The 11886-nt window shown below is 66.0% G+C and overlaps 1 protein-coding gene across 1 annotated transcript in view; it reads left to right on the top strand.

Moving 5' to 3' along the window:
- Window positions 1-10312, top strand: part of PLCH2 (phospholipase C eta 2) — a 64685-nt gene extending 54373 nt beyond the window's left edge. Inside the window, exons 13-23 of the mRNA XM_041770014.1 lie at window positions 1542-1628; window positions 2059-2141; window positions 2547-2644; window positions 2728-2910; window positions 3292-3399; window positions 3925-4049; window positions 4129-4213; window positions 4448-4594; window positions 4979-5058; window positions 7108-7405; window positions 8838-10312. Coding sequence (XP_041625948.1) covers window positions 1542-1628; window positions 2059-2141; window positions 2547-2644; window positions 2728-2910; window positions 3292-3399; window positions 3925-4049; window positions 4129-4213; window positions 4448-4594; window positions 4979-5058; window positions 7108-7405; window positions 8838-10090 — 2547 coding nt within the window. The 3' untranslated portion in view covers window positions 10091-10312. The remainder of the gene's footprint in view (window positions 1-1541; window positions 1629-2058; window positions 2142-2546; window positions 2645-2727; window positions 2911-3291; window positions 3400-3924; window positions 4050-4128; window positions 4214-4447; window positions 4595-4978; window positions 5059-7107; window positions 7406-8837) is intronic.
- Window positions 10313-11886: the final 1574 nt, after the last annotated feature.

Raw genomic sequence — 11886 nt, forward strand, 5'->3', positions numbered from 1 at the left:
GACCTTCCTTCCTGGTCTGGTGCTGCAGCTTATGCCCTGTCCAAGGCGTGGATGCTCCTCCCCCTGCTGTCCTGAGGCCCCCATGCTGCCAAGCTCTCTGTGGTCAACCAGCTGCGTCCAGGGGTCAGGAGTGGCCTGGGGCGGGCCCTCTGCTGTCTCTGGTCATCAGGCTGCATCTGGGGGACAGGAGTGGCCCAATGCGGGCCCCCTGCTGCTCATGGGCTCCCTGAGGGTGGTTGGAGCTCAGGCCCGTGCTGTAAGCCTGCCAAGCTCAGGCGTGCAGGGGTGTGGGGAAGAAGGGTGAGTGACAGCAGACTCGGCTGATGCTGCAGCTGCTTCTCCAGGATGCTGGGCTGACACGCGCCTCTCCTGGGTTCTGCTCAGATTTAGAGTTGCTTGTGCAAGGCGTTTCAGGCAATGTTTACAGAGCCGTGAAGTGCATTGGCCTCAACTGGCTCCAAACGCACCATGCGCGGCTTCCAGCACCAGTGGGCGGTGAACCATCACCAAATGAGGAAGGAAATGGGCTGGCACTGCCAGGCCCAGGGAGAAGGGGGAGAAACACTTCGAAGGGCGATATGGAGCATCATAGAGCTAAGCCCGTCCACTGTGTGGATCTGTGCCCTGGGCTCTGGACCGGCCCTTCGGTGCGGCCCACTGACTAGAAGGGCACGAGCACGGCAGACTCAGGGCGGGGATGGGAGCTGGGGCACTGCCTGTCCTGACTCCCCATGGGCCCCGGCTTCTCCCCAGGGCCAGCGAGGTGAGGGTAGGGCAGTGGCTGGAGGCTTGCGGGGCAGCTGTGGGGCAGCATCTCGGGCCGCATGCTCCGTTTCTGATGAGTGAGCCATGGTGCTCCATGGCCAGGCCAGGGGGGGCAGGCATCATGGTGGGCTCCTTAGGGACAGCTCCAGGGCCTGGGGACTGTCCCTTGTGTCCTTGGGGCAGAGCTGACCATTACAAGCTTGAGCTCTAGGTTGCCTCTTCCAGGTGACCGGGGTCCACGCCAGAGGGGTCGTTGGTCCAGGCTGAGGTGTGGTTGGTGGGGGTGCATGTGGAGCCATGTGCACAGGGTGGGCACAGGGAAGGCTCGTGGTAGTTTTGGGGTGAACAGGAGACAGTCGGCAGCTTTGGGGAGTGCAGACCCGCATCTGTGTCTCATTAGGGGAGACATTTGTCTCCACAAGAAGCAGGGCAGGACACCAGAGCCACAGGGAGCTTCGTGAGGGTCACATGTAAGCATGCATGGCTGGGGAACATTCCAGACATACAAATAGTGTTTATCACATGCTTACCCTCCATGGGAAAAACATTCAGAATTGAGGCCTTAAAGAGTTTAAAACAAGAAGTCTCGAGGAGCTTGTGGGGCCTGCAGGCCCCCTCTCAGACCCCTGGTCCCCACTGAGCCCCCAAGGTGGGCCTGGGGCAGCTCCTGCTTCCTCTGGGCCTCACGAGGTCCCCCTCTTCCGGGAAGGATGCCTGGAGCCCCTGGGACGGAGGCTGGGCTCCACTTGTCACCTCTGTCCCCCCATCTGCCCCAGGCTGAGGAGGATGTGGAGTCCGGGGAGGACGCCGGGGTCAGCAGACGGAACAACCGGATCCTCATGAGCGGTTTCTCCAAGCGCAAGGTCTGACAGGGCTCCCAGGCAGGGGCACCCTGTGGAGGCCCCGTGCTCCCTCTTCCCACTCACCCAGCTGTCCCTGTGGTGGCCAGCAGGTGTCCCCTCCAGCTCCTGGGGCCCCTGGCTTGCCTCCCAGAGTCCATCCCCTCTTTGGACTCTTAGCTACATCATCTGACCGGGCCTGGGGTCCAGAGCCCTGGTTAGGGTTGCATGGGGCTGGTGCCTCGACAGCCCCCTCAGGCCCTCCCCAGCCAATGCCCTGGGTCCCTTGGGGCCCAGGCTGACCTGCACACTGCAGAGGACAGCAGGCCCAGCCAGGCAGCCTGGGTACCAGGACCCCAGGATGGCAGGCCTGCCTCCTGTGCCCTCCAGCCCACACGATGGCCTGGCTGACCTGGGGCTCCACGGGGTCTGACTCTGCTCTCCTTCCACTCAGAAGAAGAGCAGCAAGCTAAAGAAAGCGGCCAGCATGGAGGAGGGGGATGAGGACCTTGACTCCCAGGGCAGTCAGAGTCGAGGGTCAGTGTCTGCCTCAGCCTGGACCCTGAATAGATGGCAGTGGTGGGAAGTGTCCTTGTCCCGGCAATGGCTGGACTTGGATATACAGGCCCACCGTGGCCCGGGGACAGCACGGTGGGGTGGGAGGTGTGGACCCCAAGTTGCAGGGCCAGACTGGCCAGCACAGACCCCTGAGCCTGCCCTGAATGCCTGTTGTGGGACAGGCATCCTTCGGTGGACTCAGCGCCAGCACCTGCCCCTCCCCATGTCACGCCTCAGTGTCCACGGCCCATCCCAGGCCCCGCACCACAGGGCGTAGTGGACGTTAGGTGGACATCCCACATGAATCAGTGGTGCCCAGGCTGGCCTGAGTCAGGAGGGGCACCAAACCTGGGGTCCTGACCCTGTCGCCCACCCTGTCTGCAGGGCAAGCCGACAGAAGAAGACCATGAAGCTGTCCCGTGCCCTCTCGGACCTGGTGAAGTACACCAAGTCTGTGGGCACCCACGACGTGGAGGCGGAAGGTGAGGGGACGAGGGACCCAGGGGTGTTGAGAGGGCCGACCCCGGCCCTGGCGCGCCTCTGAAGCCGCCTGTCTGCACTACAGTGGCGTCCAGCTGGCAGGTGTCGTCCTTCAGTGAGACCAGGGCCCAGCAGATCCTGCAGCAGAAGCCGGCACAGTACCTGCGCTTCAACCAGCACCAGCTCTCCCGCATCTACCCCTCCTCCTACCGCGTGGACTCCAGCAACTACAACCCGCAGCCCTTCTGGAACGCAGGCTGCCAGATGGGTGCGTGTGGCCGGGACGAGGAAGGGGGCTGGCCCTGCACTGCCAGGCGGCTGGACTTGGTGCCGGGCCAGGGGCTTCGGAGAGCCTCTGCCACGGCGGGCTGATGTCACTGGGCTGGCACCAGGGCTGAGTCCTTGGGACCCCAGGACAAGGTGGGAAATACCACCTTGTGGCCCCTCTGCCCCTGCGCTCCTAGGGGTGGATGGGGTTGGCTGTGCAGGGCTCCCGGCACATCTGCCGGGATGTGTGGTTCTGGTCGTGCACAGAGGTGAGCCCAGGGCCCCTGCTCACGTAGGTGAGCGCCGGACACAGGAGCAGGCGAGCAGGGGGGTGGGGAACGCGCCGGGCACTGACCAGGCCACCTCCCGTCCTACCTCATAGTCGCCCTGAACTACCAGTCAGAGGGGCGGATGCTGCAGCTGAACCGCGCCAAGTTCAGTGCCAATGGGAACTGTGGCTATGTGCTCAAGCCCCAATGCATGTGCCAGGGTGAGGCTCAGGGGCCCAGGGTGGGGCGGGCGGGGGCAGATGCAGCCGGGGACACAGCCCCCCAGGACACCGGAAGACGGGGTGTGCTGGAGGGCCCCACTCCCCCGGGGCCTGGCTGGGGGTGAACTGGGTCCCCAAGGAGGACATATTTGAGGTGGCTCCACACGGGGCTCTGGCCCGGGCGCCAGAGCTTCCATTTTTCTCACTGAAAACCGCCTAAATCACGTGTGGATTTCTCCCCATTTTAACCTGCTCCCTCCCCCACCGGTTCTGGCTTCCTTTGCCACCTTTCACTCACCTCCTGAGGGCTATGGGGAGCCCAGCACCTGCGCCCCACCCCAGAGGATGGGCTGGGACCTGTCACAGGGTGGTCACAGGAGTGGCCAGCATCATCCCCCCAAGCAGTGCCCCCTGCTGGAGCCCTGCCTACCTTCCCCCTGCCCCCCCCCCCCCCGCCCTGCCCCCATCCTGGGGTTCCTAGTGGGCCTGTGCTGCCCCCCTCAGCCTGGCGCCCTGGCCCTCCAGGTGTCTTCAACCCCAACTCTGAGGACCCCCTGCCCGGGCAGCTCAAGAAGCAGCTGGTGCTTCGGATAATCAGTGGGCAGCAGCTCCCCAAGCCAAGGGACTCGATGCTGGGAGACCGAGGCGAGGTAGGAGGGGCCCTGGCGTGGGCGGGCGGGGCTGGAACAGCTGGCCAGGCCTGGTGCCACCCCTGCCCTCCGCGCCCAGATCATCGACCCCTTCGTGGAGGTGGAGGTCATCGGGCTTCCCGTGGACTGCAACAGGGAGCAGACGCGTGTGGTGGACGACAATGGTGAGGCCCAGGGCCCCGCATGGCTTCTCTGGCCGCAGCCTCACGGTGGAGGTGGGGGGGGCCCTGCCAGCTGACCCCTCGCTGGAGCCCGTGTCAGAGCCTGGGTGGTCCCTAGCTGTTGCTTCCTCTGCCGGATGGCCAGCCCAGGAGGAAGCACTAAAGAGGGTGTGGGCCCAGGTGGCCTCCAGGCTGGACCTGGGGTGGGAGGTGACACCTCCTCCTGGTGGCCTCTAGGATTCAACCCCATGTGGGAAGAGACCCTGGTGTTCACTGTGCACATGCCTGAGATCGCACTGGTGCGCTTCCTCGTCTGGGACCACGACCCCATTGGGCGTGACTTCATTGGCCAGAGGACACTGGCCTTCAGCAGCATGATGCCAGGTGGGCAGTGGGGGCGGTGTCCCCCATAATAGAGACCAATGTCCCCTGCTTAGGCGACGTTCCCCCATAGAGACCAATGTCCCCTGCCCCCCACGCCCCCCCCCCCCGACAGGCCAGCGTTCCCTAGAGGTCAGCTGAGGGCACCAGGGCTGAGCTTCCTCCCATGGGTCGGCTCCCGCCATGGGTGGGTCGAGGAGGGCGCTTTGTGGGTGGGGCAGGGAAGGGCGCTCAGGCTGCAGCTTCGCGTGGCCCCCTGACAAGGATGAGCCTGTGATACCGGCGGCCTTCCTGGAGAAGACCCTAGCACCGGGCTTACGGGTTGTACTCAGGCCTCAGGACCCCTGAGCAGAGTAGGGCAGGGTGAGCCGTGACTGGCTGTTTCAGGCTATCGGCACGTGTACCTAGAGGGGATGGAAGAGGCCTCGATCTTTGTCCATGTGGCCGTCAGTGACATCAGTGGTAAGGTGAGTGCCACCTGCGGGGCCACCTGCCTTAGCACCCCCGGCCCCTCCCCAGCCATGTTGCTGGGGTTTGGGGCCTTGCAGTTACCTTGTGGGGGCTGTTCCTCCATCCTCAGGGTGGGCGGTGGGGACCCCCTGACCCCTGTGTCCCGTGGCTGCTGCAGGCGCCCCCGCGCCGCCCCCCCTCCCTAGACTCCTTGTTCCTTCCGTGTCTCAGGGCCCCTGGTGCTCCGTCCCTCCCTGGAAGGGGTCGCCTGGCTCTGCCCCCTGCCCCCCTCAGCCCTTGAAGGGGGTCCTCCTCCAGTGCGTGCTCCACACCATCAGGTGTGCGTGGGGGCCCCGTGTGGTCCTAATGCCCACCGTGTCTCTCCTGCCAGCGCCCCGGCCATGAGGTGCTGCCGCGCACAGCGCCACAGGCCACTTGGCTCTCGCCCCTCGTCAAGCCGTCTGTCTGTCCTGTGTCTGCCTGTCTCCACGGGCTCCGCGCCCGGCTGTCGGCGTCTCACGGCCTTCACTCTGTCTCTTTGGTCTTGCAGTGGGCTCCCTATGTCCCAAGTCTACCTTTAGAAGGACAGTCCTGTTAGGAGCTCGAAGGTACCCCAGCGCCGGGGCGGCGGAGCCCCCCCGCCCCCTCCCTGCATGCTCAGGCCGTCCCCATTAGCATCTGTGATTCCGGTAGCACTTTGGAGACCGTCAGCTCATGTGACATGGATCGTGATGTGGTTCTGGGGTCCCTCGGGCCATGTTCAGCTCAGAGCCGCATTTATGAGGCAGGTCCAGGACTTCGGCTAGGCCTCCTGTGTGTGGACCCCCCTGGCCTTCCGTCCCTCCTCTGTCCTCTGTCTGATGGCCCCGTGCCCCTCTGTGTCTGGTCCTCTCCCTCGGGGCGCCCCAGCACCCTGCACCCGTTGCCTCCCTGATCTCACCGGTCCTCTCTGCCCCCACCCATGTGCTCCCTGAGTCTCTGTGCACCCATGACGCCTGGTGTGGGGTGGGGAGGCCCCAGGGACCAGGAGCTCCGAGCTTGAATCCTGGACCTTCTTCTAAATGACTTTGCAGCCAACTTTGACCAAATTGCTCTGGATTTGGGATCTTGAATTGGGAAGCTGATTCAAGTGCTGACCACTTTAACACCTCTGCCCTGAGGTGCCCCCGTGTCATTGGGGAGGGGTGGCTGTTGTCAGGGCCTCTGCATGTGAGGACCCCTCTGGCCTCTGCACTCTTGAGACGCAGCTGTTGGCCTCTCCAGCATTGACCCAGGCACTTGCCAACCAGTCCTGGGGACCCCCGGCTGCCCTCCTCGGGCAGGGAGACTGTGGGGAGAGGCCTGGCTGTCCAGGAAGGCCAGAGGCCAGCAGCAGTTCAGGGAATGCCGAGCCGGCATGGGCTCTGTCCTTAGGGCTGTGTGAGCAGAGAGCGGGGTGAGGCTGGCAGCAGTCTAGGAAGGCTTCCCGGAAGAGGCAGCACCTCCGGGGGAGGGGGCCAGGCAGGGACATGGGAGAAGAGACCACTGGCCTGTGCCCGGCTTTGCTTGCTTCCTCGGCCTGTGGCGCCTGAAGGCAGGGTGAGCGTGAGCTGGGCAGTGTCTGCTCCCATGGGTTTTCTCTTGTCTTTCTCTCCATGCCAGCACCACCCTGGGGGCCCGGCCAGAGCCGGGGGCTTTGGGGGCCTGTGAGGGGTACATGATGTGGGCACAGGAGCCAGGGGTCAGGGTCCCGGCGTGGGAGAAGCCCGGGGGCCTCCTCCTCCTGGCCTTCGCTGGGCCCACCTGCCCGGGGCATGCAGACCCTCCATGCACTCAGGGAGGGCAGAGTCATCCTGGTATGTGCCAGGGCCCTTGTGGCTGCCGCCCCCGGCAGAGGCACCCTGGAGACCCTCTTCCCCACACACAGCCATGAGTGGCACAGCCTGACGGCCGCAGGCGCCTTCCTGAACTGGCCCTTGGGCTGCAGCAGGTGTGGCCACTCACCACCCGCCAGAATGGCGGGGGCTGGGCTGGCGGCCCCAGGCCCCATGCCTGGCTGCCAGCTATGGGGGCTCCTTCTCTTGCAGGTCAAGCAGGCTCTGGGCCTAAAAGGCCTGTTCCTCAGAGGCACAAAGCCCGGGTCCCTGGACAGTCATGCTGCTGGGCGGCCCCTGCCCCGGCCTTCCGTTAGCCAGCGGCTCCTGCGGCGCACGGCCAGCGCCCCGACCAAGAGCCAGAAACCCAGCCGCAAGGCCTTCCCAGAGCTGGTCCTGGGCACGCAGGACACGGGCTCCGAGGGGGAGGCCCGTGACGTGGCCGCCCCCAGCCCTGGCCCCATCCTAGAGGCCTCAGCCCCAGAGGAGCCTGGCAGCCGCAGCCCCCGAGGTAAGGCGCCGGCGGGGAGGAGCCCGGCTGGGGGTAGTCTGGCCCAGGAGCCGCCGTCTTGTGTCCCCGAGGGCCCCGGGCCAGCTGGGATGGCCGCCACCTGCATGAAATGTGTGGTGGGCTCCTGCGCTGGTGAGGACACCGAGGCCCTGCGGCGGGGACAGCTGCCTAGCCCGGGGCCCACCACGACGCCAGAGGCCATCAGCCAGCAGCCCCGGGCCCGGGCGGACTCACTGGGGGCTCCCTGCGCCACCGCGGGGACAGGCAGAGGGGCTGCGTGGCAGGGTCCGGGTGGCGGCGGCGGCTGTTCTGCGTCCTCGGACTCCAGCGGCCTGGGCAGCCCCGAGGTGGTCCCCCGCTGGCCTGAGGGCGCCCACAGGCAGGCAGGGGCCATGCAGAGGGAGATGAATGCCTTGTTCGTTCAAAAGCTGGAGGAGATTAGGAGTAAATCCTCCATGCTCTCCACCGGTAAGACCAGACGCTCCGCTGCAGCATCCTCCGTGCTGTCCCTGCACACGCCCCTTGGCATGGCCTGGGCTGGGTGACCCCCTGCGCTGCTGTGTGCAGAACTGCTGCCTCTGTGTGCTCGCCGTGGCTTCCTTTCCCTGTGCCCCGCTGGCTTGCCTGGAGGTCCCCTGGAGCCCCCAGCACCCCTCCCTGTCGACTGTGCCTGTTCCCTAGGCCTCTTGCCCTCAGGGCCCCCCAGCACCTAGGAGGCCAGGGAGCAGGCCTGACCCCAGTTGCTGTGTGTGCTGAGGCCCACGGGCCTGGTACTGGCCTGATCTCAGATCCAGGGGCCGCTTCCAGTCCCCCACGGCCTCTCCCCAGGCCAGGCTGCACGTGTTCAGCCCTGGTCCTGCACCGCAGTCCTCTGGAAAGTCTGGCATGGTCGGTGGTGTGCTGCCGGATGGCCCCTGATGGTGCCCGGGCCCCAACGTCGGCAATGGGGGTGTACCCTGCACCTGCCTCTCCGCCCTGGGCATTCATTTATGGCCTGAGTTGTGCTGAGCAGCAGTTGTGACAGGGGACCCCAGGACGGGGAGGGGCTGACAGCTGAGCCATGCCCCCACCCCAGAGCCCGATCCATCCTCGCACCCCACCCAGCCTTGCTGTTTGTCTGTCCATCTGCCAGTCCCACCCACACGCTGACCACCCTCTTCTTTCTGTTCCCACGCTGCCTCTATAGTTAGGGATTGAGAACAGCCGAGTGCCAGGTAATGGGGCCCGGCCCCTGTGTGCCCTGGCCTGTTGGGGGCCCTGGGGACCCCTCTTAGGGACACAGCCTGTCTGCACCCCCAGCCCCAGTAGCAGCAGAGCCAGAGGGCAGGGTGGGGGCAGCTGTGTGCACACGGAGGGACCTGGCTGCTGAGGGTCCCGTGGGCACTGTCCGTGGGGGACATGTCCAACATGCTCCTCTCCATCTCGTCCACAGATACCCGCCCCTTCTCCATGCAGAGGACGGGCTCCTCTCTATGTGGCCTGGAAACTATTGCTGAGGAGCCAGCCCTGGGCCCCGGCCCCCCACCTCTGGTGGCTGCCCCCCCCAGCCCCTCCCCGGGAGGGCCCCTGTGCGCCTCGGGACCTGGCACCAAAGTGGCGAGCCCCCCAGCGGTCACTCTGGGAGCTTCCGTGCCCTTCCAGCCCAGGACCCGGAGCAGAGGGGACACTGAGCAGCCCCCGGAAAGCCGGCGGCAGGGTTACCATGGTGGGGGTCCTGGAGGTGTGTGTGAGGGGACCCCTAGCAGCCAGGTGGTCAGAAGGGCCGAGAGTGAGGGGCAAGTGCCCGCAGAGCACCCGGGTGGATGGAGGCCCCCAGCCGGGCCCTGCCCAGCTGTGTACTCAGACGCCACAGGTGGAGACCGGCTGTGGCGGCGGCTGGAACCTGGTGGCCATCGCGACAGCGTGTCCTCGTCCTCCAGTGTGTCATCCAGCGACACGGTCATCGACCTCTCCCTGCCGGGCCTGGGTCTGGGCCTCGTCCTGGGCCGTGAGGGTGTCTCGGGGGGTGTCTCGGGGGCTCCAGCTGGCCGCCTGCCCCTGCGGCCCTGCCCAGCCACTGCCGCCCGCCTGGACCTGCCTGCCGTGACCAAGAGCAAATCCAGCCCCAACCTGCGGGCCGCCAGCCAGCTGCCCGCTGCACCAGAAGAGCTTCGGCTGCGTCCCCTGGTGCCCAGGCTGCCCTGGGGCCACCTTCCCCTGGCAGGCCTCCGGGACTGCCCTGCAGCCGCCAAGTCCAAGAGCCTGGGGGACCTGACTGCCGACGACTTTGCCCCCCAGGTGGAGATCCTGGGCCAAAGCCTGGGCCTGGTGAGGGAGGGGCGGGCAGGGCGGGGGGCGCGGCGGGACGCCCTGACGGAACAGCTGCGCTGGCTCACAGGCTTCCAGCAGGCCGGCGACATCACCTCGCCCACCAGCCTGAGTGTCGCTGGGGATGGGGTGCCTGGTCCCCCCGGCTTCCTGCGGCGCTCCTCCTCCCGCAGCCAGAGCCGCGTGCGTGCCATTGCCAGCCGGGCCCGGCAGGCCCAGGAGCGGCAGCAACGGCTGCAGAGCCCGAGGGCGCCCCCGGGGGAGGAGCGGGGCACCCCCGAGGGTGCCTGCTCAGGGGGCCAAGGGGGCTGCGGGGACGTGCCAGGCATGGGCCCCTCCAAGGGCTCCGCTGCCCCCGGCCTCCTGCTCAGACTCTGATGGGCTCCCGGGGGCAGGTGCAGCCGCCCTCCCCTTGGCCCAGCACTGCTGTGCCAGGCACACCAAGTGCCCGCGAGAGCCCTGCCCTCTGCCCCTCACCGTTCCCCTAGGAGGAAGGGAGCCTGCCTGCAGTCTGGGCTGATTTTTCATGTTAAGATATATATGAAATGTATTTAAATTTTTAGAGACAAAGCTTCTACAACATTAAAATGGTGCCCAGTCCTTTTCCTGTCGTGACTGGTTTTCTGCAGAGCAGGTGGGCGCTGAGCAGGTGTGCATATCTGCTCGGGCCTGCGCGGCTCTCGGGATGCTCCTTATATGCCCAGAGCTGCCCGGAGCACTGTCTGTTCCCTGCCTGACTGGCCGGCGTGTTCTGCACAGAGCCTGCTCTGTATGGACACTCTAGATTCTGGACACAATGCCAATAATCACGTTCACACTTGCTGGGTGTGGGACACCTACTCCCCCTGTGACTGTGTCCAAGCCTTCCTGGGTCAGGTCGGTGTGAGGACATCCCCGACCTCTGTCACCGAGGGCTCAGGGGGCTGGCTCCCCAGGGCTGGGGCCTTGCAGTCTCTGAGGTGCAGCCCTTGCTCCTCCTCTCCGCCCTCCAAGCCTCACTCTTGTGGGGGTAACCTCAGCCCTGGGCAGGGACCCCAGGCTGCAGGAGCTGCCCCTTCCCAGAAGGCTAAATGCACACAGGTGCCCCTTCCCGGGAGGTGGGAGGCCAGCCCACCCCTAGGGAGTCTGTGCCTGGGCTTGTCCCTCACCCTGGCATCAGGCCTCTGCAGGCACCACCTGGTGTGCCGGGGACCACCGAGGACCTCTGCAACAGGCTGTGCCCTCTTGGCAGGCAGTGGGTTTGGCTGGGGAGGCCTTGGGTTCCACGCCAGATCAGCCCTACAGGAGGGTGGGCGCCTGACACAAGGCATGTTCTCCCTGAGGTTCTCTCTGTGGCCCCAGGGACCTGTGCAGCCCCTTGCCCACTCTTAGCCAAGGCCTGGGTGGAGGGCGTCTGCTGGCCCCACACACCTCCCCAGACCCAGCAGGTCCCTCCTCAGGTAGATGGGGGAACACATTTGTGGAAACTGGTGCCTGAAGGCCACACGTAGGGCACCTTGGAGGTCAGCCTGGCCGCCATGGCCCCTAGGATCTGGGGCGCAGTGAGGTGGGGCAGCTGGATGAGTCAGCCGGGGGGCTGTGGGCCAAGGTGGGCTTGCTGGCTGCCAGGGCTCCCAGGGATGGTGCCCTGTGTCCTTGTGAAAAGCAGGGGCCAATCCTTGTCCAGCCCTGGACATGGTTATGTTCTGGGGGCTGGGAAGCCTGGTCTGCCACAGAAGAGTGCCTGGCAGTAGGGTGGGTGCCCTCACCATGTGGCTCTGCTAGGTGATGCTGGGTAGGCCAGTCAGCCCTGAGGGCTGGGCAGGACAGGAGGGAGGACCTGCGGGGGCATCTTGACGTCAGGCTGAATGGGGCTCTGGTTGGACTTGAAGCCTCCCGGGTGCCTGTGCTGGGCCCCTCTGTGCCAGGCTGGCCAGTGCTGCTCCCACCAGGAAGCCAGGGACGGAGAACAGTCAGGCCCGGGAAGGCCACACACAGGTGGCCACAGCCTGCCCAGCTGTGTCAGGGTGTCGGCTGGGCTGGGGAGGTGTGGGGCCAGACCATGGTGGGGCATGGGCATTAGCAGGGACACTGCTGGGGGCCCTGAGGCTGGCTGCCTGTAGGGACACAGACCTGCCTTGGCCAAGTGGCAGCTACGAGCCATCTGCATGTGGGGCTGGGGTGACACATGTGGG

Source organism: Vulpes lagopus, chromosome 10 (genome assembly GCF_018345385.1).
Source record: "Vulpes lagopus strain Blue_001 chromosome 10, ASM1834538v1, whole genome shotgun sequence".
NCBI classification, from domain to species: domain Eukaryota; kingdom Metazoa; phylum Chordata; class Mammalia; order Carnivora; family Canidae; genus Vulpes; species Vulpes lagopus.